Below are 26,691 nucleotides of genomic sequence, written 5' to 3' on the forward strand. Positions count from 1 at the left end.
AAGAGGAAGTTATCGTTTCATGGGTATAGTTTCAGTTTTCCAAGATGAAAAGAGTTCTGGAGATGGATGGTCGTACAACAATGTGAATGTACTTAATACCACTGAACTATACACTGAAAAATGGTTAAGATGAGGAATTTCTTGGTTTCCTGGTCCAGTGGTTAGGACTCTGCTTTCGCTGCCGAGGATGCAGGTTTGATCCCTAGTTGGGGAACTAAGATCCTGCAAGCCACAAGGTCAAAAATTAAAAAAAGAAAAAAAAATTGAGATGGTATGTTTTATGTTATATGCATTTTAAGACAAAAAATAGTTCAAGAAATTCTCAAGATACCTGAGGTTTTCATTATATTCTCAACATTTAATTTTCTAGGGATCATACCTTCCCTTCTACATCTGAATTTTTTCTTTTAAAAACATGTTTCTAAGCATTTCAATGAGAAGTACTAATATACCACTGATATTCCCTTGATGCTAATTTTTAAGGTAAAAGCATTTTACCAAACTTAAACAATAGGTTGCAACCTCATTATTGAAAAGTATGATCCAAAAGAAAATAGAACAAATAGGATGGAGCAATCCTTTATTTTTAGACTCTCTCACAAAGGGGTTTTTAGTACGTAGTTTCCAGCAGAGAAGAGAGAATGTGAGAATCCGTCTCCAGTCACTGGCAGCTGCTCCACTCAGGGCCGAAGATCCTCCTGGCCCGAGTGGTGAGGTGGAGGTGTGTACTTCCCTTCCTTGATTAGCTTATCCCGCTGTCTCCTGATGGCATTCAGACGTTTCATCTGTCAAAGGAGGAAAATATTTAAACTCAGAGGGAGATACGCACCAGAAAGTGAGCACTGGAGAAGCTGAATACAAAACTGGTTTCCTTTTTAAACTATGGAAGCTTTTCATCCTGGAGGGCCTCTGGGATAAATCCCATCTTTAAAGGATCAATTTCTGCTGTATATATAGTAATACCTCCTTGAAAACGGTTAACTAGTATGTTCCTATTATATAGAGGAATATAAGCATTTACAAAAATAATAGAGATACAGCAACTTTAAGAGGTATACTTGTGCATACTAAAATCTTTAAAAATATGAAAAGCTGACATCACCTCACACATATGCTGAGGACTGCTCACTAGGTATTAATGAAGCAGAAACAGGCCAATGAGGTCTGTGGGCCGCACTGAAAGACCTCCTATGTGCTCAGCCAGTAGTCGCTCAGACAGGCAGGGCCTTGAGTTCTGCCTTTTCCCCTCAGCAGGACATTCCCTACAGATGAAAATCAAGCTATCCAAGACTGTGTGAGAGCCGCAATTAACGGATTCTGGGACATGGAAAACAGACTTACCAATCCTGAATGCGCTATTCTTGGCTCAAAACCCAGTGGCTTTCATCTTACTGACAGGAAAAGCTGAATCCTTCCCTAGAAAGACTTATAAGACCCTTCTCATGTCTTTATACCTTCCTCCAGCTCTCTCTGCTCCAGCTCAGAGACCCTTCCATTCGCTGCTTCCTCTTCCCTCAAGTGCACATGGTTCACAATCTCCAAGTCTCTGCTCAAGTGTTTTCTATCCTTGAGCTCTTTTAGGAGCACTCCACTGAAGAACAGAACAACCATACCAGTGCTTCCTATCCTTCTGTTTCTTTTCCCCACTGCACTCACCAACACCTGACATGCTATGTCTTACCTTGTTTGTAGATTCTCTGTATCCCACCCCCAACCTTGCCCCACGAATGAGTTCCATTAGGGCAGGGACTTTTTGCTGTTTTGCTTACTGCTATATTCCCAGTACCTGGAATAGTTCCTGACATAACAGGTGATCCAAAAAATACTTTTTGAGTGAAGGACTAGGTTTTCACAAAGGCATGAAGAGGCAGTATATTCAATTAAACATCCCATTAACTTTAAAGAATGAGGATGTAACTTCAGTAGAAAAAAACTTTAGGTATTCCCAATACTAAACATTAACCATTTAAAAAACTGTATTCTTAACATTTCTCTAGTAAAGAATTTCCCAACATAAAAGCAGTTGTGGTCGAGGTATCATACAGCCGTATGTCAAATGTCTCTCCCAGCTAGAACCAATCGTGACTTGGTGTTCTGAATACAAGCACAGGGTCCAGAATCAGCACTGCCAGGTTCCAATGCTATTTCCACCTCTTACTGGGCTATGTGACCTTAGGTAATGGACTTAATATTTCCTTGCTTCAATGTTTTAATCATACAGTGGGGAAAATAATTCTACAGCATCTCATAGGAGATTATTGCAAGAAATATATGTACTATTACATTCTAAGAACTTAGAAAAGTGTTTGATTCTAATTCTTTGATTCACTAACATCTTCACTTAGTTGACCTCTAAAATGGTAACATCTCTCTTCAAAAATTCACAGGATGAGGAAGTGACCTTAGAGCAACATTATATTTCCAGATAAGGAAACCAAGATTAGATGGGAAAGACTTTCTTGAAGTCACAAAACTAGTGGTGGTAAAACCAGCATCAAAATCCAGCTCTCCCAACTCCCAATCTAATATTCTTTCCACCTCATCACACTGTCTCTTCTTGGTGTACATTTTCCATAATAAATCAAGTGTTAATCTGAGCAAGGAATAAGTGGGGAGAGAAGAAGAGAAGTTATGACATGCTGCGAACTAGCTGGTTGGTGGCCAGCCACCACCCACTCCTTGTCTACTACAGTATCACTCAGTGATCAATATTCTTCCAGAGAACATGACAAAATTATTACCTGACAACCATTTATTCCTTCCAAATTTGGCTTTACTTCACCCAAATGCCAATAGCAGATTATAAAAGACAAGCTATTTTAAAATGGATACAGATAACTTTAGAGATATTTAACTGAAAATCTAAATTGTATTCCTGAATCCCAAGGAGTTGACAGTAATAAAAATAATTCTATGTTATATGTGAAGCACAGAAATAGGCAAAATGACAGGCCATAGCTAAAGATTTCTTCTCTAAAGGAGAACAGGACCCTATATGTTATGCAATTCATTCAACTCTTGAGGAGGTAAACGCTATGCTACTAACACTTTTCCCCCTGTATTTTCGGTCAGGATCACCTAAAACAATCTCATTAACACCTTCATCTTCCGCAGAGTAGAAATCTAGAGGTTGTTTTATCAGGTTCAGTGTAACAGAGCTACAGGATTTTAATCTCTTCCCCAGTGAAGGTTCAATGAATTTGAAATATATTTGCCCAAACATTTTCAAGGACAAACACCCAAGACTAGTTGATACTCTTTACAGCCTACGCAAAAATGGAAATCTACATATGCAATTTCTAACCTGATGGCTGCAGCAGGGTACAATGCTAAGGAAAATATTGGGTTCGCCAAAAAGTTTTATGGGAAAACCCTAATGAACTTTTTGGCCAACCCAATATGTGAGAATATGAGGAAGAACACTGAACAGGTAAACACAGTTAACTTCCTTGACATGGTACCTAAGTAGAGAAGGTATTTCACACAAGTTTTGCCAATTCACATGGGGCAAGCCAATGCCCAGCGATCAGTTAAAAGTATTTAAAAGTAGCTTTAGAGAAACAAGGAAGTAATTCCATTCCCATCTTCATCACTTCCTCACCGTTTTCTGTCGAAGCAGACATTCTCTGAAATCCTCAAATTCTATTTTGCACTCCTTCTCTGCTCGGATACTACCGATCCCATGTGCACACTCTATCCATTCTTTCTCAAAAGCATGGCATCGAGCTGGAATCCTGTGAGGCTGCTCAGCACTCTGGATTGTCATCCAGTGGTCTAAGTCAACACCCAGCTTTTTCTGCACATCAAAGAACGGCATGGCTGAAGTGGAAGGGGAAAAAAAGGAATGCCATAAAGTTGCAGTCAAAAGAGAAATTTCTGAGAAAAATGAGATAATTATGACAAACCACCCTCTAGGAAGATATTTTGTACTAGTCTCCCAATTTCTTCTCCCCAAACTTTTTCATTACACAAGTTCTTCCAGTTCATGGTAGATAAGCAATTTTCATGCTTTCACAAAACTCAAACTCCAGGAAAAGGGAACTTGAACCAAAAAACAATGCATTAAAAATCCTCTATATTGATACGGTCATTTTAATCAAAAGTTGAAAAGTGTGTTTTATTGAATTCTTAAAATATATGTTATTTATTTGGCAGTACAGGGTCTTAGCTGCAGCATGCGAACTGGGCTCTAGTTTCCTAACCAGGAATTCAACCCAGGCCCCTGCATTGGGAGTGTAGAGTCTAAGCTACTGGACCACTAAAGAAGTCCCTGTATTGAATATTTTGACTCAGTAATCCCAATGCTTTGAGATAGATCTGAAGAAATAACTGAAATAAAAAAAGAACAAGCATAAAAACATTTCTTTCCACTTTTTGATCGATAATAACTTAGATGACACTTTTAAGAAGCCATCTTGAAGGGGGAATGTCACCCTGTGTTAGCACAGCATCAGCACGCAGACCTTTCATAGTACCTTGCACACCCCCGAAATGTACTGTTCATATGCACATCTCCCTTTCGAACAACTTTGAGGATAGGGACCAGTCAGGTAGGAGCTCAATAATTGTTGGGGGAAAAAAAAGAAATTCAAACAACTTAAAAGTGCAACAATAGAGAAAGTGAAAGTGTTTGTCTCTCAGTCATGTCCCCACTCTTCCAAACCATGGACTGTAGCCCACCCGGCTCCTCTGCCCATGTAATTCTCCAGGCAAGAATACTAGAGTTGGTTGCCATGCCCTTCCAGGGGATCTTCCCCACCTAGGGATCGAACCAGGTTCTTCTGCATTTCAGGCAGATTCTTTACCATCTTAGCCACCAGTGAAGTAAGAGAAATGAATAATTAAATCCAGTACCCATCTGGTAGACAATGGTGGGGGGAGGATAATACACATGAAATATACATTTTAATGTTTAATGAAAAAAAGGAGGGGGTTACAGTAATGTAAAAAAAAAAACTTCAAAAGAAGACTGAAAGGAAGCACAAAAAAAGGTCAACAGTTACGTTTATGAGTGGCAGGCTTACAGGTGAATGTAATTTTAAAGTTTTCTACCCAGTCATTTCTACCCAGATTGATAGTTTTCTTTCAGTGATTTACTGAGTAATAATGTTCCAGTCACTGGGATGGGGGTGGTGGGGAGCAGCTGCAACCTAAGCACTAGCATAGGACACACAGAGGGAACTGGGAATCAACGGGCGAGCACAAGACGTAAGGAGGAAGCACCTATTCTGTCCGGGAAACTGGGAAAATGCCTTTAAGATGGGTGGCGTTTGATACGGATCAAGTGCAGGTCGGTGACAGAGTATGCCGGTGGGGCACACACTGCACGAGTTACAGCCGGTGTGCTGGGTTATGCCTGGGGTACACTGAGCACCCAGACGGGGCTGGAGCGCAGAGTGCACGTCGGGAAGAACGCAAAGAGCTTTAGAGGTTGGCAGGGCCTAAATCCCGCAAGGCCACGCAGCAAGCTGGGAAAGAAACGTGGACTTCAGGTTAAGAAACAAAAGGCCAAGTATGAGTCTGTCAGAAAGTTAAGTCAACCTGGACAAAGAGCCGAGAGAGGCGCATTCTACAGGCTTCAGTGACATAGGCTGTGTGGACCACGGAGCCTGGGAAAGCAGAAAATATGGCCAAGAGAAAGGTCATCCACCCAGCAAGCCAAGAGGAAATCTGTTAAAGAGCTCTCGGAAGGACGCGCTTTAGGCTCTATCGCCCAGCGGACACACACAGCCCCTACCGTCCGGACGCTGTGTCCTTTTCTCCTCGCTGGCCGCCTCTCCTAGACGATCCTCAGGCGACAAGGAGGCCTGCCGCAAAGGAAGCCCGCTGCGCGACTCTCGCTGCGCGACGCCGAGAGCCGACCTGCCTTCCGCCGTCGCGCCCCGGAACCATAGAGACCAAGCCCGTCTGTCTGCGCCTGCGCGGCCGTCTGAGTTGACCTCCAGAGACTGCGGACAAGCGGACCTTGCCCAGATAACCGCGTGAGAGGCATCCGCAGGGTCTAGTGATTTCCTGCTGCTTCCTCCTTCAGTGCCTGGGACTCACTACAGCTATGATTGGTGAGGGACTTGACCAAGGAAACCCTCTTCATCTTCCAGTGGCGGTTAAGCTCATGGAGTGTGAACACACCCAGAGTGGGTTCCAGTTCTTGCTCCGCCACTTCTGTGTCACCTGGCAAAATTTCTTAACCTCACTATGTTTCTGTTTCATCTAAGATAAAAATAATCTTAAAAGATAATAATACAGTGTATAGGGTTGCTTGGGGGATTAAATGAGTTCTTTTAAAGCACTGGGTTTCCCAGGTTGCCCTAGTGGTAAAGAACCCGCCTGCCAATGCAGGAGATGTAAGAGGAGAGGGTTCGATCCCTGGGTCAGGAAGATCCTCTATGGCAACCCACTCCAATATTCTTGCCTGAAGAATTCCATGGACAGAGGAGCCTGGCTAGTTACAGCCCATAGAGTCTCAAGAGTCGGAGAGGATTCAGCGAGTAAACCGCCACCAAACCACTGAGGCGTTTCCTAGCACGTGGAAGGCACTCTAAGACAATCGCAGTTCTTTGTGTCTCAGTTTTTAAAGTTTGCGGATTCTGGAGAGTCGTCAGAGACCATGCCCCTCTGTTTCCGAAACTCCAGAGGTTCCCCTTGATTACAGCAGGAGCCCCAAATTCACTGGAGACAGAAGGGTTTGTTGATGCAGATGCGGGTAGAGGGGGCCCAGGAGCCCGATGTGGGTGGGACCGAGTCAGTCAGCAGGTGCATGAGGCCTAGGGACATGGGGGTAGGTTAGGGCACATTCATCTTACTAGGATTCAGTGGCTTCTTCCCTGTGGAAGAGAGAGCATCTTGAGGGCGGAGCAATTTGAAGAGCAGTGAGGGGGAGGTTAGGTTCTGCCGAGCCCTCTGGAGAGAAGGCACCAGGACAGGCAGCAATATCTGTGTGGAAAACTAGGTCAACTGGTGAGTAGGGGAAAATGGGGAGGCTTCTTGGAGGAGGGGTCTGACTTTGACCTGGGTGAGCTCTCAAGAATACTTGGTGTTTCCAAGCAGAATGGGGCAGGGCCCAAAGCCCCTTTTCCTGTGGGTCCCCCTTAAGGGGAAAAAGACATTTGGGGACCCCAGAAGCAAGGGGGTGCCAGAATTAGTCCTTAAGGCACAGCTGGGGGCAGACGAGGCACCGAGACACAAAGGCGCAACCGGTGGGGCGTCAGGGGCAGCCTCCAAGCTGAGTGCCAGGTCACAGGAGGATGCAGGACTGCCCATGCTTGATCGTCATGGTGTTGAGCACTGCCGGACAGCCTCGGTAAACACTTCCTTGACGCCATCCTGCTGCAGGGCCGAGCACAGCTTGGATCTGCTGGGCCACCACCTGGCCCAGCTCCTTCAGGCACCTTTAGGGTGTCAGGTCCTTCTTGGTGCCCACCAAGAGGATGGGCACCTCGGGGCAATGTTGGCACACCTCTGAATGCCACTTGTGCTGCACATTCTCATAGGAAGGCAGATGACAATGGAGAAGCAGATGACAAACATGTTGGTCTGAGGGCAGGAGAGTGCGGAGGTGATCATACTCCTCCTGGCCTGCTGTTCCTACAGGTTCAGGTTCACAGGGCACCCGTCAACTGCACTCTGGGCATATAGTTGTTGAACACTGGGGATGTACTCCTTGGGGAAGGCGTTGCTTGTGTAGCATGTTTTGACCACAGCCCCCTCGCTTACCACCACACACCTGATGCTCTGCGTGGTGGGTGCAGGTGCTGTGGTGGAGACTATGCCTCTTTCCTTTTCTGAGTCCTTCTGGATCAGTGACCTTATGCCCTCCCCAAGGCAGGGAAGATGGGGGTGGCGGCAGTGGCTCTGGACTGCAGATTTCTTTTTCTTTTAAGTGATGAGCTCTCAAAACTGTTAGAGAAGTCCAGTGTTCCAAACTTCCCAGGCTTATTGTCCAAAACTCCGCCTAATGCCCCGACCGAGAGCTTGCTCTTCCGTGTATTCCAGGAATATCCTGTGATCCAATCTCTCTCCCTTTTCTTCTTCTTTCCCTTGGAAGGATACTGATTCCTCCCTTCCCCGCTTCCATTTCTGCATGCCAAATTCCTGTTCTGCTTCAGGACTTTTGCATAGGTTTTTCTCCAAAATGCATTATCAACCAAGCCCTAGTTTCATCCACTCTGAGGAGAATGCCTGAGGTCCCACGATGTACTGGTTTTGTTCCAGCATTCCAATTCTTTCCTTCCCTCCTCATCAGATATGTACCCCATCTTAGATCAGTTTCAGTTCAGTTATAATTTCCTGGGCACCTAATGCATTTCCAGCACAATACTGGAGTATGATAGAAGTGGTAACTCATGGCCCTTGCCTACAAAATACTAGAGGTAGGAAGGGAGTGATCACCACCACCCCTTTCACTTCTCCTATTTAATGTTGGTGATAGCATCTTTCCAGCCATTCAGGTAGTAAACTTTGAAGCTGTATTTTGCCTTTTCCTCCTGCTTCATCCATTATTTAATCACTGGCCAAATGCTTTCAAATATTCCTTCAATAGATTTTCAAATTTATTTCTTCCTTTCTGCCTCCTGGCCCCTCACTTCAGTCTGTTTTGCACTAATCTTTCTAAAATATTAATTTCATTGAATCACTCCTCAGATACCAGGTTGGGTAGATTAGTACAAAGATGGCAGTTCAAAAGCCTCCAAGGCCAGAGCTAGCTCACTGTAAGGAAATGAAAACAAAGCATTGTGATAAATGGGAACTGATCCTTGGCCTCAGTTTGGGGGAGAGGGATGGTGGGGAATATGCATCCTGAAGAGCATATGTCCCGGCTAAAGGGGGCAGCAGCTCCTCAGCTCCACTCTTGCTGTCAAAAATCAGGGCTCCAAACTGTCAACTCTTCAAATTTTTCACGAGAAGCCAGACATTTTTTGTTATTGCTTAAATGTGAAACATTTCATTGTAAAAAGCCGGGCAACTAATTTTTTGTTTTTCAAGTGCTGACCAAACAAAACCCATCATGGAAATGGCCTTTGAGCTGCCAGATTTCGAACCTTGGATGCAGAGAAAATTACAGACTGGGAAAGCAATTTATTTTGAACTTTGATGGTTTTTCACATTCAGCCTTACTCTCTTCTTACCCTCTCTTCTTATTATTGTTGCTTTTCTGAAGATTCAAATCTGATCATTCAGAAAACACTTCCTGAGCTCTTATCTCAACCATGACCCTTGTTGAGTTCTTGGGATGAAGGCACAGAATGCCGTGACAAGTGGTTAAAACAAAGATGAATAAATGGAGAATGCAGAGGAAGGGGGTCATTCATATTGCTTGGGCTCTGTGTAAGGTTATTCAAGAAAAGGTCCAGATTTTTGGGTTTGGCATTCAAGACCATGATCTGATTTCTTTCCACTTCTAACTCCTCAGATCCCATTGTTTACCAACCGGTATTCAATACCCTGGTGTTCTCAAACATCCAGAACTGTTCTCATGCTTCCAAATTTTGTAGGATCATTACAGACTTCCCAGTGTCCCCTGGGGCAAATGCCTAATCCGTTCTCGTCGTTTATCGCACGAAGCTTTCTGTGGAATCTTCCTGAACTCCTGAGCATTTACGAGGGCTTTGTTGAGGTCCCACCAGCCCAGTTATACGAATACTGTTTCCTACTATAGATGTTAACTGTTGATATGCCAAGCCCCTCCATTCAGCCCCGGTGTTGGTGAGGCTGTGCAAGGATGTCCATGACAGGGCGCCCCCAAAGATGGGAAAACTACAGTTCCCAGAAATCCTACGCCAGAACTGCGCCTGCGCCGTTGCTATGCCGACCATGGGCGCCAGCTTGGATTCCTGGGCTTTTTAGTGACAACTCTGCCGTGGCAGGGCGGCGGAAGGGGTGGGGGGCGCGTTACCACCTCTTGTATTCCTCTCGTTTATCTCTTTTTTTCCTTTTTCTGCAAGCCTCTGCTTCTTGGAATTGTAGTTTTACAACGAAATCAAAAGATGTTATACACAGAGAAACAAGCCTGAGCTGTCGCCTTGTTCATTCTTTATTGGGGAACCCTGAGGCTCAGAGGCCGGGTGGAACAGGCCTAGGCATTCTGTGCTAACCCAAGAGTCTTGCTCCCATCCTCAAAGAACAGGAGGAAGGCTCAGTGTTAATCGAAGCCCCACCATCCCCCTCCAATCCCTTCCTGTTCCCGTTCTCCTGAAAACTGGCCTCCCTGCTGCGTGAGCTGGGGCTATGGACAGTCACAGATACAATGACCCCTGGATCTATTTCACGAGACTTCTGTCCTTGATCCTTGATCTGTAGGGTTTCCTGTTCACACACCTCAGTCATAGCCTGATAAAAGCATTTAATGCTACCTTTCTGCAGATACGCCATCTATAGTTTAGCACATTGGGAACTTTAGGCCTTATCTGATACCACTGTCCAACAGATTTGAATAAACTGGGTAGTCTGAGGATCCTAGCACAAGTGGAAAAGACAAAGTTTGAAAGCGTTCCCCCCAACCCTCACCCCCAAGCCCGGAGCTATAGGATAGACTCAACTTAAAAGCAATAAGCAAAGCAATCTGAAAATGAAGGTAACGGATCCCAAGACCTGAAATAAAATAGCAGAGTGACTCTTAAAGAGCAAAAGATGTGCCATTTGGGGGAAGATATAGGTGGAGAAGGAAATGCAACCCACTCCAGTACTCTTGCCTGGAAAATTCCATGGACGGAGGAGTGTGGTAGGCTGCAGTCCGTGGGGTTGCAGACATGACTGAACGACTTCACTTTCACCATTGAAGTGGGGAAGAAAGGGGGGGCGGCAGGGGGGAGGCTTGTGGGAGGCATAATTGGATGTTGGTCAACATTCCATCCCTAGAATTAAAGTCCCCTTGCTCTGTTACATGGAGCTTTTTCTTGACTTTAATTAGGCTTCCTAAGTGGTATGATTACATGAAAACACACTAAGGGACTTCCCTGGCAGTCCAGTGGTTATGACTTGGCCTTCCACTGCAGGGTAACCAGTTCACTCCTGGTCAGAGAACTAAGATCCCTGAGTGCTGCTAAAGTATACAGAAAACACAGTAAGGCCAATGGGGCCGTCTACTGCACCAGACATATCTCTCCTCATGAATTAACACACTAGAGTCTGGTTTTATAGACAAATTGGGCTTCCCTGGTGGCTCAGAGGTTAAAGCGTCTGCCTCTAATGCGGGAGATCTGGGTTTGATCCTTGGGTTGGGAAGCTCCCCTGGAGAAGGAAATGGCAATCCATTCCAGTATTCTTGCCTGGAGAATCCCATGGACAGAGAAGCCTAGTAAGTTACAGTCCACGGGGTTGCAGAGTCAGACACGACTGAGCAACTTCACCTTCACCATAGCTTTACCAGTGAGTCAGCCTTCCTGAGTACAGATTAGGGTAACTAAAACACCTGGAGGAAAGCTGACAAGAGTGGCCTTCCACAGGAAACACTCTGTTTTCTGTCCAGGTGCATAAGTGAAAGTGAAGTCGCTCAGTCGTGTCTGACTCTCAGAGACCCCATGAACTGCAGCCTACCACGCTCCTCCATCCATGGGATTTTCCAGGCAAGAGTACTGGAATGGATTGCCATTTCCTTCTCCAGAGGATCTTCCCGACCTAGGGATCGAACCCAGGTCTCCTGCATTGTAGGCAGACCACTTTACCATCTGAGCCACAAGGGAAGTCCGTCCAGGTGCACAGAACACATCAAAGCAAGTTTCATCACCTTCCTGCCCAGAGACTGTGAGCCTCTCTAGGGTAAGGACTGCACCTCTCTTACCTTTGCTACAAAGAGACAACCTGCAGAAAGCTTATTATCTGAGAGTTAAGGAAGAGTTTCAGGCAGTGTCTGACTACTAGCAAAGGGGAGAAGTGGCCACATAATCCATTAGTCACTCATCATTTAAGAGCCAATAGGTAATAGTTCAAGGTGCTACTAACAGCTCAGTATAGGGGAAGAGTCATGTAGACTCATAAATGCATTACACAACTACTTCCTCAGGTCTCTTGCCACCCAGTTCAGGCATCCGGTTCTATCATTCCCATTTGATTTCCTTCAAACTTAAATCTTGGATTAAACTGTTTACTAGTTTGTATTGCCTCACAATGTCAGCACCATTAAGAGCAAGGACTTGGTCTATTCAGGTCAGTGATATATTCCTAGTGCCTAGAACACAGTAGGTACTCAACAAGCATTCATCAAAGGGCTACATTAACACCGCCTTCAAGAAGGGAGCAAAGACAACTGCCACTTGAGGCAGCCATTTGTCAAGTCAAAAGGGATTTAATTCCAGGCAGAACAATAGGGGCACCATGATGGACAGTCTGAAAGGAAAATTTAATAATCCATGCAAGAGATAACCAGAACCTTTAAGAATAACAGGTGGATTTAAGAGAACGATTCAACAGCAGCAGCTATGGAATTGGGCTGGATTAAATAACACACAGATAGATAAGACAAGCCAAAAGAAAAAGGATCTTTAAAAATGTGCCTGTTGGAGAATGCACCATGCCCTTCTTAGCCAGGCAAAGCCAGAGCCTCATTTCATCATCCTCCCCCATCAATGTTCAGGCCTTTGTTATCTCTAACTGGACAACAAAGAGGCCTGTGACTAGTCTGTCTCTAGTTTAGTATTTGCCCTTCTGTCTGGTACTCACTTCAGTTAGTTTCCCTCAAACTCTTCAGATTCCTACACAGGAAAGGTCAAACTCCGGGTAGTCAAAGCTCCTCATTATCTAGCCCCTACTACCTACCTTCGAGCTCTCTTCCCAAGATCTATTATGCGTTTTCTACTCTGGCTGAAACAAGAATGATGTGCCTGAACACCGGCACAATTTCCCATCACCCAGCCTTTGCTTATTTCAAGTCCTAATTACTTTTGTCTGAACCCTGTTCACCCTTTGAAACCTCATTCCAACACTACCACCCTAAATGAAGCCTTCCCTGACCACTACTGCTACTTAGAAGCATCTTCCATCTCTTCTCTTGGTCCACTACCTGTACCATTCACACGGCACAGCAGCTTTTACTTGCCCGCTTACATTTCTTTGCTAGACTGAGCTCCTTGTCAGGAATCAAGATCCATCTAAGTATTTATGTGATACAAGACAGAGTAGGGCTATTTAACATAACTTGTCAGGCTTTAAAACTCACAGGGTATTCCCTGGTGGTCCAGGGACTGAGACTTTGTGCTTTCACTGCCACAGGCCTGGGTTCCATCCCTAGTCAGGGAACTAACATTCCACAAGCCACTCTGTGTGCCCCCACCCTGCAGAAAATCATGTATCTGTCTTCCACAAATGAAGAACTCAGAAGATACCAGTAATGCTTGCTGAATGACTGAAAAACATCCAAAGCCAATATAAACATCTTTCCCTAATTTTGTCCTATTAGCCTGAAGGCATACTGGGTACTATGCCTCACAAAATGTGGATCAGGCTACTGCCAAGAGCAGCTAAACAACAGTTGAAATGTAAGAATCATTTTCTTAACAGCACAAACTAGTTTCAAGGAATCACTGAGCCAAGATTTAGGTAAGAGAGAACCCAGACAGCCTAGAATTCAGAGCTGCTCTGTCTCTTAAGGTATTTGCCAACATGGAAAAAGCCCCTGGATGCCTGAATTACTTTTAGGAACGCCATGGACTGAAGGAGACAAAAATCAAAACCTAAGGCTGAGCTAAAAGTGCAAACCCGCCACTACAGACACCTCAAGCAGGGGTTCCAAAGTATTACACTTTCAAGATACGGGTAAACAAAAGGAAACCACTTCTCACATGGACCTGACACCTGGCTGTGTGTTACCTGGATGATCCATGGAACCTCCAGCCTTCAATCTCAATTAAGGTTTGGTAATATTCCTAAAAAACAGGCAGCCAGATAGCCTTCCTACGGGTGGATGCGGCATCCTTTTCCTGTTTATTCCTACGAATAATTTTTCAAATACTGTCCAGCTCACAGATAACCTGGCACAGACAGAACACTATAAGCCATAGCAGCAAAACCATGAGGTCTCTGAATACAGATATTGAAATTTTAGACAAAGTGTCACAGCATTCCTACAATGAAGAGCTAATTATTTATTTGAAAGTGTGGTTTGGCATTGAGATCTGGAGATTTTTCCCTAGGTAAACCTGCATCTTTTTTCACTGGAGGTGTCAACCTTATTCAAAGTTCAGGTTAACTGAAACTACAGAAGACTACACACACTCTCAAGGCCTTTTCAAGGAAAGAATCACCAGGGCAGCACAGAAGTCATTGTTCCTTAACAGCACTCAGTTCACCTTGGTAAGCAGAGGAATTTTTCTTCATACCTTGACCCGAGGTGTGACTCTCCCATCCATCATGCACCAAATTTGCCTTTTTTTGTAACCTTTCTAATACGTCTATTGACGCTACAGTGCAGGAGCCTGCCGCACACTTTTCTGTAAAGGGCCACAGTATTTTCACCCTGTGGGCCACAGTCTCTGGCTCTGGAGGTGCGATGTGAAAGCAGCCACAGAGGCAAACAGGCGTGGTAGTGTTCCAATGTAACTTCAGTTACAAAAAATAGGCCACAGTTTGCTGATCCCTGCTAAGTGAGTAACAAAATACAGATTCACTGAAAGGCATCACTGAATTCAGTTGTCATTCATCTTTTATTTTTCAGTCAAACACTTAGAAAGTACAAATTCTAAGAGAATGTAGACTTGATGTTAACAAGGGGCTATTCATTCTGGAAGTTGAGAATCACCAATGCAGAAAGGGTTTTGGTCTTCAGATTTGATGAAGACCACTGTAAAGAGACCTGCTGTAACATTTTCAAGTGTATATTCTATGTCCCAAACTGTGCTAAATACTTTACATGGAAAATGCAATCTTACATTTGAAAACAAACCCCAATGATGTACATACAATTAACCCTCATTTTACAGACGAGGAAACTATGGCTCAGCAAGTTCAGTAGCTTGGCAAGGCTCACATAGCAAATTAGTGGCAGAGCAGACTAAACTCTAGGGCTACAAACATCCAAAGACCATTCCTGTAACTACTACATGAACCAACCAATCTTCCCTGCTGGACAGAGAAGACTCACCATGTGGGGAAGGTTGGTCCAAGTTCTTAAGTCTCCTGATATTCTTCTTCCTTGGGAACTCCTAACAATTATCACTGCCTCATAAACTTTAATCTCCCTTGTACTCCTCTGACCTAGGTATGCCTGGACACTTACTCCCTTCCTTCCCCTTAAGAGGAAGACTTTACTGAAAGGTAATAAATGGAATTAAAATTTTTTAAACTAGTTCACTAGACACAGTGCTTCTGAGACCACAGGTCCTGGCCCATCCTTACAGGTCTTTGACTTCTTCCCTTGGCCTTAACCTATTTCCATGAGCCAAACACACTTCCCTACCTGGAAACTGCCCCTAAGTTCAAAGCCCTAGCAATCAAGTTCTAGAGAAAAAACTCCTTTCACTTGTCTAAAGATCACCTTACATGCCCCCATTTTCTGATCTAGGATCCATCTTTTCTCTGCATAAAACATTAAACAAACATGTCTAGTCCCTTTTGAGAAGATCCCCGAATCCAGTCATGGTGGTGTGGTCTTATACCCCAGGGCCCCCAAGGGTAATCATATGATGATACAACAGCCTAATACTGGGTGCAGTGAGAGGGTGCCTATCTTCTTCCTTATAGAGGCCTACTCTATTTCCCACCCAGAAGCCATTTAGTAGGAACGGGCCTGACACCAGCGACGGGGGAGCTGGCGCATCACACTGGCTCTGCATCAGCCAGGCTTCGGTGAAGCGGCACACCTCAGTCCCGGCCCCTCCATCAGGATGTCTGATGCCCCCACACTCGCCCGTCCCTTGTTTTGCTGGGACTATCCCACTGTAAGGCCACTCTCATTACAGCCACTGACTGCTATTCTTCTCTTCCAGGAAGAAGTGACTATCCTGGACTAAGAAGAGATGAAACACACTGCCCTTCAAATATAAAGTCAAAATAATTCTTTAATAATTAAAAGATCACTTCTGGGCTTTAAAAAGTCTTTAAATCTTAAATGTAATGTTGAAATGGAGAAATAGTTATAGCAGCCTCACATAAATTATTTGAATTAATAAACATATCACAGTATTAAGAAGGCAAGGTAAACAAATAGCTTAAGTATTTTATTTGTTTGCAACTAAGCTTATTAACACTATATAATGAAAATGTACAAAGAATAATGTTGTTGTTTTGGTTAGATTTAAGTCAAAGACATTCATTAATAAGGAATCTTCGAATGTGAATATTCCAGAAATTTTTCTAAGCCATATGATCAGGACAACTGTCTCTGAGTATTACCTTACTTTGGAAGGTACTGGCATATGTCTGAATTAAACTCAAGTTTTGTTTTGTTTTTCCCCAAAATAAGCCTTAATTAAAAAAACTAGTCTATATTCAAACTAAAACAATTTTAATAGAACTTTCCTTTCCAGAAACAATAATAAAGGAAACAAGGCATTTTGTAAAATGTGGTCCTGAACAAGTCACAGTAAAAAATAAATGTATACTTAACTTCCACCTCCTCAAAACAGAGGCTACTTTCTGTTCCTCAGCCTTGGAAATAAGGTGAAGAACAGTCTGTAAGCAACTTTGGGCAGGGGTTGCCAAAACAAAGCCTAAGCAGTTGAACATGGACATCTCTTAAAAGAATTTGGGGGAACCTGACCAAAGGATCCAAATTCTATTTTTAATAACTGATACAAAGGTGAAGTGGCTCCTCCCAAGCAGCAGTGCCTCTGGGGCCTGTCCCAGCCCGCGCCCACCTTTGTTATGCTCCCCATCAAACCCTGATGCTCTTGTTCCAGAGGAGACTTTTTCCTTCTGAGAGGTTCAGTGTCCAGGGAGCTCCTGTGTGAATGAGGTGAGCACAGACTCCACGTGGGTTTTTAAGGCTTGGAGTCAAAGTAATGTTCTAACACGGCGAGGCAGAATCAGATGTCAAATGGCCTGTCTCCAGTTTGTTCTATTCCTCACCACACATTTGTAGACCTAGGACCACAGACCTTTGCTATGTCATCATAATCACATCTAATGTCCATCCTAACTTATGATTCATATTCTGTGCCTGGAAACAGTCCCTGTATTTAACAATAATACCTACACATAAAACAATCCACTGTTACAACTTTATATGGTCACAAAACATTAATGATCTTCTGTAGACCAAGCAAATGTTTTTAACCATAATTGTCGTGCATCAAATTCACAGCCAGAATCCCCAAGATCAAAAAAATTTGCACAATACAAATAATAACTTAAAATACACATACACACATATACACACACTCTCACACACACTTCTTACAGAACTGTGCTTGGGGAAACTCCATTGTTGAGTGCCACTGAGGGCATATTTTTGCTGAACTGCTGCTCCAGGTGTTTTTGTTTGAAAAATCTATCACAGTAGGGCACAGCTGTTTATTCGATGAGCAGAAAAGAAAGATATGCTTGTGGCAACCAGAAAGTTTTAAGGTCTTTCAAGTTGTATAAAATGGACCTGCAGAAACATTTAAGTGTTCTCAGGATGAAAAGTTGGAGCTGAAATGTGATATCAAACCAGTTGCAAAAAGTGTACAGCAGCCATCTCTTGAGGTCAAACCTGGTACCCAGATATGCAAGAAAGCTTCAGGACACATCTATAAATTAGGAGTAAAAAACAAAAGAATTAAGAATATTAAAAATATAGGGTCATGCATTTTTAATATTAACTAATGGTGAATGTGATAAACAGTATGGAGCATACGAATCACCATTCAAGAGGTCCTAAATTCGCAAGAATTTAAGAGAAGATAATTCTTAAGAACTTAGATTCAGTTTACATATATAGCTGTTTATAATTTATGTTTTGAGCAACCAGTGGTGACAAGATCTTTAGAATTAAGAAATTCTGACTACATACTTGATAAGCTATCTTAAGGACTCAATTTTCATAAATTAACAGCTTTTCTGAGGGAAAGTCAGGTAATAAATTGGCTGAAGTTGAGACTACCTGGGTTTTAATCCTGGCTGAACCACTAGCAATATGAGCCTGGACAAATTATTTAACTTCTTTAAATACTCTTACCTTTAAAATGGGACAAGTAGTAGTTTCTCCCTCACAGGGGAATTATGCATTAAATAAACTTTGGGAGGATTTAAATGGTTCAGCACAGTGCTGGACATACAAGTATTCTTTAAATGTCATCTATTATTTTACTTCATAGGGGCTTTTTGTTCCCAAGAGACAAGGTACTCAGTGTCAAACTCTTGCTCTTGGAAGTTGAAAAAGTCAGTGAAAGACTTGGCAATACTTACAGCTTGTTGGCCTTGTCCCATATCGTCGCATAATCTGATCATGTGTGAATTTCACAAAAGATTCATATTGTTCTGTGAGGGGAAAGACAGCATATACTATCCCCAGAAACTCTCCCACAGTTTTTCAAGAATCAAGTGTCAGAATCACTAACAGCTTCCCATTTAACATTACCCACTCTTAGGCCCTCCTTATAATGGTCACTCTGAGATCTATTCCTTTTTCTTAGATCCCAGAGCCAAATCCCTAACTCCTACGTTTGGTCACTGATCATCTCTAACATTTTCCTAATAATCTCACCTCTGCCATAATTTCATCTCCTGCTAATGGCTCCCCAAGACAGGCAGCTGTGCTCACTACTACAAGTCAGCAAATCTTAGTGTATCTCTCCTATAGGACATGAAGCTTGAAGCTCTTTTCTGCACTTTATCTTTGCTATAAATTTCAACATACACACTGAGTGATAGAGGTGGAATGGCTAGAAAGCTAAGAGAAAATTCCACAGTACCTAACTACAGACAGTTCCACAGAAGTTACCTTCTGAAGGGAAACTCAGTAGAAAGACAGAAGGCAGCCTGACATCCATGAACAAAGTCCAAACAATTTTCGAGTGGGGGCGGAAGAGGGGAATGACATACTACAGCTTCTTCTTATAATACACACCATTAGTGTATTAAAGGATCAAAGAGGTTCTGCTATAAAGAAATTCATTTAACTCTGTTAAGTCAACAGTTCTCAATTTAAAGCCGACCTACTGACATTCTGTAATGTGGGCCACCAGGTGAGAAAACAATACTGTTACAGAAGAAGTTGTTGCCTAAAAACCTCTCTGATCACATCATCCTCTCTCACTAAATAGGTACTACTTTCTATTCTTGATTTAGATCCCTTCCTTTTACAAAAGGCTTTACTTGTTGCCATCACTAATCACTGTTCTAGCCTGAGCGGTGCTTTCCAGACATTAAAGTACCTCTAAATCACAGGACGCCTGACTTCCCAAATCTACAAAGACACTCGCACCAGAAGTCTGAATATGTCGACTATACTCTTTCCAACCACCTGTTGGGAGGTTAGCATGATCCCTACCCACCTGTCTACTCATCAGCTAGTCCAAATAACCTTCTCAATGCCTTTATTCGTATGGAAAATTCTTGAAAGAAAAGCTTGGCTTATTTTGTTTCAAAAATGTAAATGAAAGTCCTTCCATACAATGTATAATATATAAAATGCTTAGAATCCAAAAGAAAGTAATCAAGGAGAGTAACTTAATACTTAAAATTCATTGAACTCTCTGGTATTAAGTTTTATGCTTTTTCTAAATTACCATTTACTTAAGTGGGATTAATCCTTACTGAATCCTATTAACAATGGTCATAGCCACTGCGTCAGCCTACCTGCTAGTTTAGTATTGAGGATTTGCTCATATTCCTCCCGAATTTTATCTTCATAGTCTTTTAAGAGACGCTCACATATTATTCCAACTTGTCGGAGGGTAAAGGTGGGCTGGTCCTTTTTCATCCAGGAAGAACCTGGCCAAAAGACAAATCTAGTTTACATAACACATTCCAGCTACTGTAGGGTTCCGAATTGGTAACTAAGCAGAGTCCTAGAACATAAAAATTGTTTTAAAAAATAGTAATTTCCACTACTTTACAATACATGAAATAGTTTCACAAAATTCTGTTTCTGACATTCGTTCTACAAGGTAAATTTAGTAGGAAGAACGTGTGTTCAAGTGTGCTAGCGTGTCTGCACACAGAAAAATGGTTCTGACACCATTAATAATCTGAGCCCATATACAATGCTCAACAAAAAGGTTAAAGCTGATAGAAAGACTGGATTAGAGAAAACAGATTCACAGTGTAAGAGCTGGGCTTCCCTGGTAACTCAGCTGGTAAAGAATCCGCCCACAATGCAGGAGACCCCGGTTTGATTCCTGGGTTGGGAAGATCCCCTGGAGAAGGGATAGGCTACCCACTCCAGTATTCTTGGGCTTCCCTGGTGGCTCAGGTGGTGAAGAATCTGCCTGCAAGGTGGGAAACCTGGGTTCGATCCCTGGGTTGGGAAGACTCCCCAAGGAGGGCATGGCAAACCACTCCAGTATTCCTGCCTGGAGAACCCCCAGTCCATGGGGTTGCAGTGAGTTGTACATGCCTGAGCAACTAAGCACAGCACAGCACACGTAAGAGCTACCCTTATCCTTGGAGATCATCTACACCAATGTTTAATCATGGTGGTGCATCGTAATTCTCTGTAGAATAAACAACAAAAAAGATACATATTGATTTAATTCTGGGCTAAGAGGGCTTGGAGACTATTTAAGTTACACAGGTGATTCTGATAAGAAATAGCTGACCTGCCTGATATAAAAAACTGTTAAGTCACTGACGTATGAAGGAAAGAGACAATTTAGGCACTACATATCTCATCTTTGATCCCTTTTAAAACTAGGTTAAGGAAAATGAAATGTTCATAAGATTGCAGCTGGAAAGCAAAATTTCCACTGGGATGCCAGATGGAAATTGGCTTCCTGATCATGATAAAAGCAGTAGCTCTGTCCTAGTTCTGAATTTTCCTCAAAGCTCAGCCTGAAATCTGTTTCTTGAGCCCTCTTAGTCTATAAACCAGTTAAATTATTTATAATTGTTTCTCTACTCATAATATTCTGTCAAAATTATATTACTAAAATCCCAAGAGAATATTAAGACTTGCTAGTTACAATCACTGAAAGATCTATCACTCAAGTATGTACAAGAACAATTAATTGGAAAGGGTGTTGTCTGAGAGCCAAGACCTCTGGGTTAGAAGAAGACAATTCAAATAAAAATTATTTGATGTGAAATTCACATAAAATGAACCATTTTAAAACTGAACAATTCAGTAGCATTTAGTAAAGTCATAATGTACAACTACCACCTCTATGTAATTTCAAAATATTTCCACCAAGTAACACCACTTACCCATTAAACAATTTGTCCCCATTCCCCACTCCCCCTACCTCCTGGCTAACATTAATCTGTGTTCTATAAGAAGACTAAGTTTAATCAAGGCAATTTTTAACTCTACGAACTGTTAAAAAGAATATTCTGTAAGGAAATAAACTCCTCTACTGTTAAAGTAGGCAGAGTTCACTACCAGTGGTGATGTTTGAGCCCTGGCCTGTTGACTACTTGCAGGGACTCATGGCTGAACTATGTGACCATGAAGGTTCCCTCCAACCCTGAGATGCTATTTTTGAGCACATCCTCTCTGACCACCTGTCGATGTTATAGAGCAATGCTGTCACACACTTTCTCCAATAACGGAAATGTTCTATAGTGCTGTCTAATACAACAGTCACAGGTAGCTGGTAACTGTTTGAAATATGGCTACAGCAGTTGAGAAACTAAAATTTTATTAAATGTTAAGTAATTTAAACAGCTACATGTGGCTACTGGCTACGGTACTAAATGCTGCAGTTACAAAGGGTACTCTTGAACTGGGTGGAAGGAAGGTCAATCAAATCAATCTAAGGTCTTTTGTAATTTCATGACTATGGTTTTAAAAGTATTTATAAGTAATATAATGTATATACTTTACCAATTTTATTACTTAGATGAAATAAATTCTGGCTTAGGAAACCATCTTCGTTACCAACTACAAAGTCTTAAATGGATTATGCACACTAAAACATGCTTACCTGGAGAACTAGGTGCTGTGAGTGTTGAGGAGTGAGGCTGACTTTCCGAAGTACAAGCTTCATTCTGATTAAGAACAACTTCTAAATGTCTCCACCTCTGATAACGACTATATTCTTGTTTTATGTTCTGAAAAATTTGCTCTAATAAAAAAGAAACACACTTGAGCATGCACTTTATTGTTACTTCTTCCCGCTTCCTGCCCCTCTTTCCATGTTATATTAACAAGAAAAATGTTTATACCACATACAGCACTCCTCCTATAACCCCCAAGCGCTTCCTCTTATTGCCACTGTTTCAATAATTACATAGGGTAGCAGCTATTTTGGCACAAACCACCCAGATATTAATAGTTCCCTTTGCTTCTTTTCCTGTGACAATGATGACCAGATCTGCCGTTTGCTGTAGGATTAACTAGGACAACTTACAGCAACAAATAAACAAAGCCATCCTTCACCTAATAAAGAGCTATTTTTGATCTCTGTTGAGTTGCACAATTTCACAAACCAGGGAATTAAGAGTCTCTTACTACCCAAGGGCTTCTAACAATGAAACTCTTATACTGTTTGGAATTTAAGATCTTTGGGGAAGGGGACAGTAGAAATCATTAGGTTCACAGCTTGGACATTGACCAAGAGAAGACCTGACATTATTGCTTGGAATGGGTGGTCAGAGCTTAGCAATAAATTTTCTGATCCTGTAAGAGACAGTATTGGTAGGATTCAGATTACTACTCTGTGTCAAGGTAATAAATCAATTTGCTAATGCTATTAAAGGGAGTCCAAAACACACAAATCACTAACCACCCTGAAGGCCTCTCCCAGAGACCAGAATCTGAAAGGATATGGTTTTCAAGTTTTCTGTTGTGTGTGTTTTTTATTTTTTTTTTTTTGGGGGGGGGGATTAAAACATGTATTCACTTTCCACATAACAGAGCTTCCTCATAAAAAACGAAAACCAGGTAGCTGTATCACTCCCCTACTTATATTATTCTTATACTTGGTATAACTATATATTTTTTTAAAACAGGGGTAATTGCTAATAATGCCATTGCTTCCTTCGTACCTATGTGATCATGACCCTGGGAAATCATTCAGGATTAGTAGCCTAGTACTTCAAAACGAATGTTAAATGTCCACCCCCAAAGTTGTGAGCAACTACACCAAAGACATTAAGAATGCCATAAGAAGTGATGATACAGTCTGACATGAGCTCAGTGTAGCTCCACACATAGCTCAACTCCAGAATTCTTGGCCTGAACACTGGAACAATGTAGGATTAGCAAACCTTTCCTTTCACAGTGCTATGAAGTTCATGTTTTAGATCCCTGAATTTATGAAGTCTCTGCTTCATCTTCAAAATGTATTACTCTCCAGGCACATACTTGCCAGAATCAATACAAGGATGTAAGGAACTGCAAAGACTTGAAACAAGAAAGGACAAGTATGAGGACAATGCTCATGGGAACAGAAGGTCTTTGATAAACTTCTAACCGCCTCCTGTACAACAAAGTGAACAAACGGAAAGACACAACATTAAGGCTGGCAGAGGACTGGCAAGTCAAAGAGTCCAAACACGGTGTGCGCGGGATAAAAAGTAGTAGCTGTGATTTTCTTCCCAAGAAGGCCACACAAAACAGGAAAAGACATTTTAAAGAAAATTAACAGTGGATAATAATTTAAATTCTTGCCTCCCATTATTATTTGAGATTGTGCTTCCAGGTTATACCAAACTAAGTCCATCTTCAAAATTCTACAATGGCTTCTGGTTGCTACCGACCAAATTCAAACTCTTGAATATGGTATCCCTTGCCTTCCAAGACTTGGCCCCAAATTACTTTTCCAGTTCCATCTCCCACTACAACCTTGTTGCCTTAAACTATCCTTTCTTTAACCTGTGGGTTTTCTGGCCTTTGCTCTAGCACTTTTCATGCTTGATCTGAGGATGTCTCTCCCCCTAACATTACTCAAGACCCTGCTAAAATGTTATCTCTTTCTGGAAGTTATTCTCCAACCCTCAAGTCATGATCAATTATTAATTAACTGTTTTACATCTAACCTCAATCCATGTTTACAAACATCTCCTGGAAGTCAGCAACTCCTTCCATGCCTGGTATCCACCTAGTTTCTTTAAACAATACAAAAGGCTTAATTTTATAGGCTCCTTCCATAAAAAGTGCTACAATACATTACCCCCCCTCTTTTTTAAGTTCAGTAAGAACAGTTTTTTAATCCATAAGGCATCTTCCACTTAAGCCAAAGCAACAAATCATATTGGTTCTTTCACACCAGAATCATAATCTAATAAGCATTAAGAAACATAACTGATCAATCTTTACAGATGAATATTTTAAATAAAGTACTTTCACATAAAATGACCAAGAAATCCATGCAAAAATTTTATGATTAAAAAAAATCCCAACAACCCCAGTATAGCACTCTGCCATATTTAGGCTTCCAAACACATCCAGCAATTACTTTCTAAGCATTTGCTATATTGTAAACTACACAGAATTAATCTAGATGGTAGTACTGGAAGAAATAAAAAATTTGCATAAAATCCATCAAGATAGGTGAGGCAAATATTAATTCTATTTTGCAGGAGAAGAGCGATCCAGAAAAGATTATGTGACTAACCTTGGGTATCTTTAGCAGTGGAAGAAAAATATATCTCTTCAAGAGGGTATCTATGTCCCCTGCTTTTGCAAACATTATTTCATTCAGTACACAAGGCTTTGCAACATTAAGTGATCAGACAACTAAAATAGAATAGAGTTCCTTATAGGGCAGGGTTAGTCAGGTTAAGGATGGAAGACTTGAAATAATTGTATTTATTAGCAAACAGGTGAAAACATCATGATGGAAGTCAAGGATAAGGTACAGCCAAGTAGGGCTTGGGGAAAAAAAGCAAAGGCATAGTTATGGGGGAAAAATGTATAAAAGACTGATTAGGCAAGAAATGGCTATAGCAGATGAATCCTTTGAATACCAAGGTAAGAGAAGAGGTGAGGTGAACAGGAGTAAGGACACAGTGCCTAGGAGAGCCTGACTGGCTACTGCTGGTATCTTGGTGTGAGAGGATGAGGGCCTCAAATCTGCATTGTGGATATGCATTATGCAGAGTGGGGAGGACATAATGGCTAAAGACACTGGCAACTGAAAGGGGTAAGAAAAGAGATTTTAAGGCAACCTCAAGGTTTTGCTAACGCTTGAGGGATAGAAAACCACACAAAGAAATGAGTTGCCAAAGTCCAGTTGTGAGCCACCGCCCCCATTTCCGGGAGCCCTTTAAAACTGCTAAATATTCATTCTGATGCACCTTTCCCTCTATTCTTGCGCTGTGGTTAGGAGCTGAGTTGTTGTTGTTGTTTTTTTTCTTTCTTTTTTTAACTTTATTGTCACACCAGTTCTCGTCTTTCCCTGGCCTGTGTGGAATGCCTTGTTGAAGGAGAATCTGTTACCGATAATTGAATTTCTGCTTCCGGAGCTTCAGTATGTTGAAGGATTCTCAAATTCTAGCTAACCATCTACCGATTTCAAGCTATATATGGTGCAAGACAATAGCCATACAATAAAAGAACATGGCCAGTCTCTTAGAAACAGGTTGAAATCGGATTCCACGACTTCCCAGGGCGGCCCGAGATCCCTAAAGACTTCTGGAAATCAGGTCTCCCTACAAGTCCCAGCACAGTGCTGCACAGCACGTTCTCAGGCCCCTTCCCAGTAACCCGCCCCCAACCCCCACACCCTCAAGGCCAGGTTCGTGAGTAGAATCCAATTTTCCATGGCCCACTGGATCTGCAGGGCGGCTCAGTACAGGGGAGGGCAGCGGAGAGAGGAGAGGCTCCAAGGTCTGGGAGGGCCCCGAGCGGCCGGGGCTATTTCCATCTTGCTCCCGCTGCCCACCTCTCTAGGCTCCCCAGCTCCAGGAAAACCGAAAACCGACTCTGTGGCCCTACCACCCCTCCCGGATGTCTTCCATCCCCGGAAGCGACAAGGCCCAGCGGCACCCCTGTTCCCTTTTCTCAGGGCAAAGATGGGGTCCGCAAGTGAACTAGCCTAGCGTTCATGATCTTCTCCCACCCCCACTCCCACCCCCACCCCCACTCCAACTCCAACCCCCCCCCAAAAAAATGCCTGGGCCTGGCTTCCTGCCAAGCCCGCAGCGTTGGTTACCCGGAGTTGGAAGGCGCCGCTCGCTGCCGGGCGGGGCGGGCTGCTGCAGAGTCGGCGGTGGGGTCTGCGTCTGAAGCAGCGGCGGCGGTTCGGCGTCCGGGGGCCTGAGGCCCGGAGTGGGGCCGGACAGAGGGGCGCAGCGCCGCCGCTTCGGAGAGCCAGGGCTCAGCAGCGCCGCCTCGAACTCCATGGGCCGCTTCAATGTCGCCCCGCACGCCATGCCGCTGAAAGACCAGGGACCAGGAGCCGTCGCGGTTGTAACTGAGGCCCAACCTCCCGCTCCTCAGCGGAGCTCTCAAGCCAAGCCGGCGCCAATGGCGCCTCCAGCACCCGGCAGCAGCGCTGGCCCCGCCTCCTGTGACGTCACGGGCCCGCGCCACCACCCAGCGGAGGGGGGGAAGCCGGAAGAGGGCCGCTCTGGAAGGTCTGTCAGCCACATTCGGGCCCGCGGCGCCCCCTACTGAGGAAATGGAACGATCTGGGCGGAGAGTTTGGTCACCAAGCAACCTCGGGGAGGCCCCCACCT

General features: G+C 43.1%; 2 protein-coding genes and 1 pseudogene across 3 annotated transcripts; all 3 read right to left on the reverse strand.

Moving 5' to 3' along the window:
- Positions 1-563: 563 nt before the first annotated feature.
- On the reverse strand, positions 564-5,894 carry NDUFS5 (NADH:ubiquinone oxidoreductase subunit S5). 2 transcript variants are annotated; one of them, XM_040231698.1, is made up of 4 exons: positions 5,738-5,848; positions 3,931-4,041; positions 3,602-3,819; positions 564-785 (listed from the first exon to the last, which is right to left on the reverse strand). In XM_040231698.1, exons 3-4 carry the CDS (start codon positions 3,815-3,817, stop codon positions 681-683), a joined length of 321 nt encoding a protein of 106 aa, XP_040087632.1. In that variant the 5' UTR covers positions 3,818-3,819; positions 3,931-4,041; positions 5,738-5,848; the 3' UTR covers positions 564-680. The 2 variants fall into 2 exon arrangements, with proteins under 2 accessions (XP_040087632.1, XP_040087631.1); XM_040231697.1 differs by lacking the exon at positions 3,931-4,041 and having other exon boundaries at positions 5,738-5,894.
- A 497-nt stretch (positions 5,895-6,391) lies between these two features.
- Positions 6,392-7,875, reverse strand: LOC120856610 (annotated as a pseudogene).
- Positions 7,876-14,614: 6,739 nt separating this feature from the next.
- On the reverse strand, positions 14,615-26,524 carry AKIRIN1 (akirin 1). The gene is made up of 5 exons (XM_040231690.1): positions 26,166-26,524; positions 21,993-22,133; positions 19,708-19,842; positions 18,316-18,387; positions 14,615-17,657 (listed from the first exon to the last, which is right to left on the reverse strand). Exons 1-5 carry the CDS (start codon positions 26,383-26,385, stop codon positions 17,647-17,649), a joined length of 579 nt encoding a protein of 192 aa, XP_040087624.1. The 5' UTR covers positions 26,386-26,524; the 3' UTR covers positions 14,615-17,646.
- Between the last annotated feature and the right edge of the window lie 167 nt (positions 26,525-26,691).

The sequence above is a fragment of the Oryx dammah genome, unplaced genomic scaffold (genome assembly GCF_014754425.2).
Source record: "Oryx dammah isolate SB20612 unplaced genomic scaffold, SCBI_Odam_1.1 HiC_scaffold_28, whole genome shotgun sequence".
Taxonomy (NCBI): Eukaryota; Metazoa; Chordata; class Mammalia; order Artiodactyla; family Bovidae; genus Oryx; species Oryx dammah.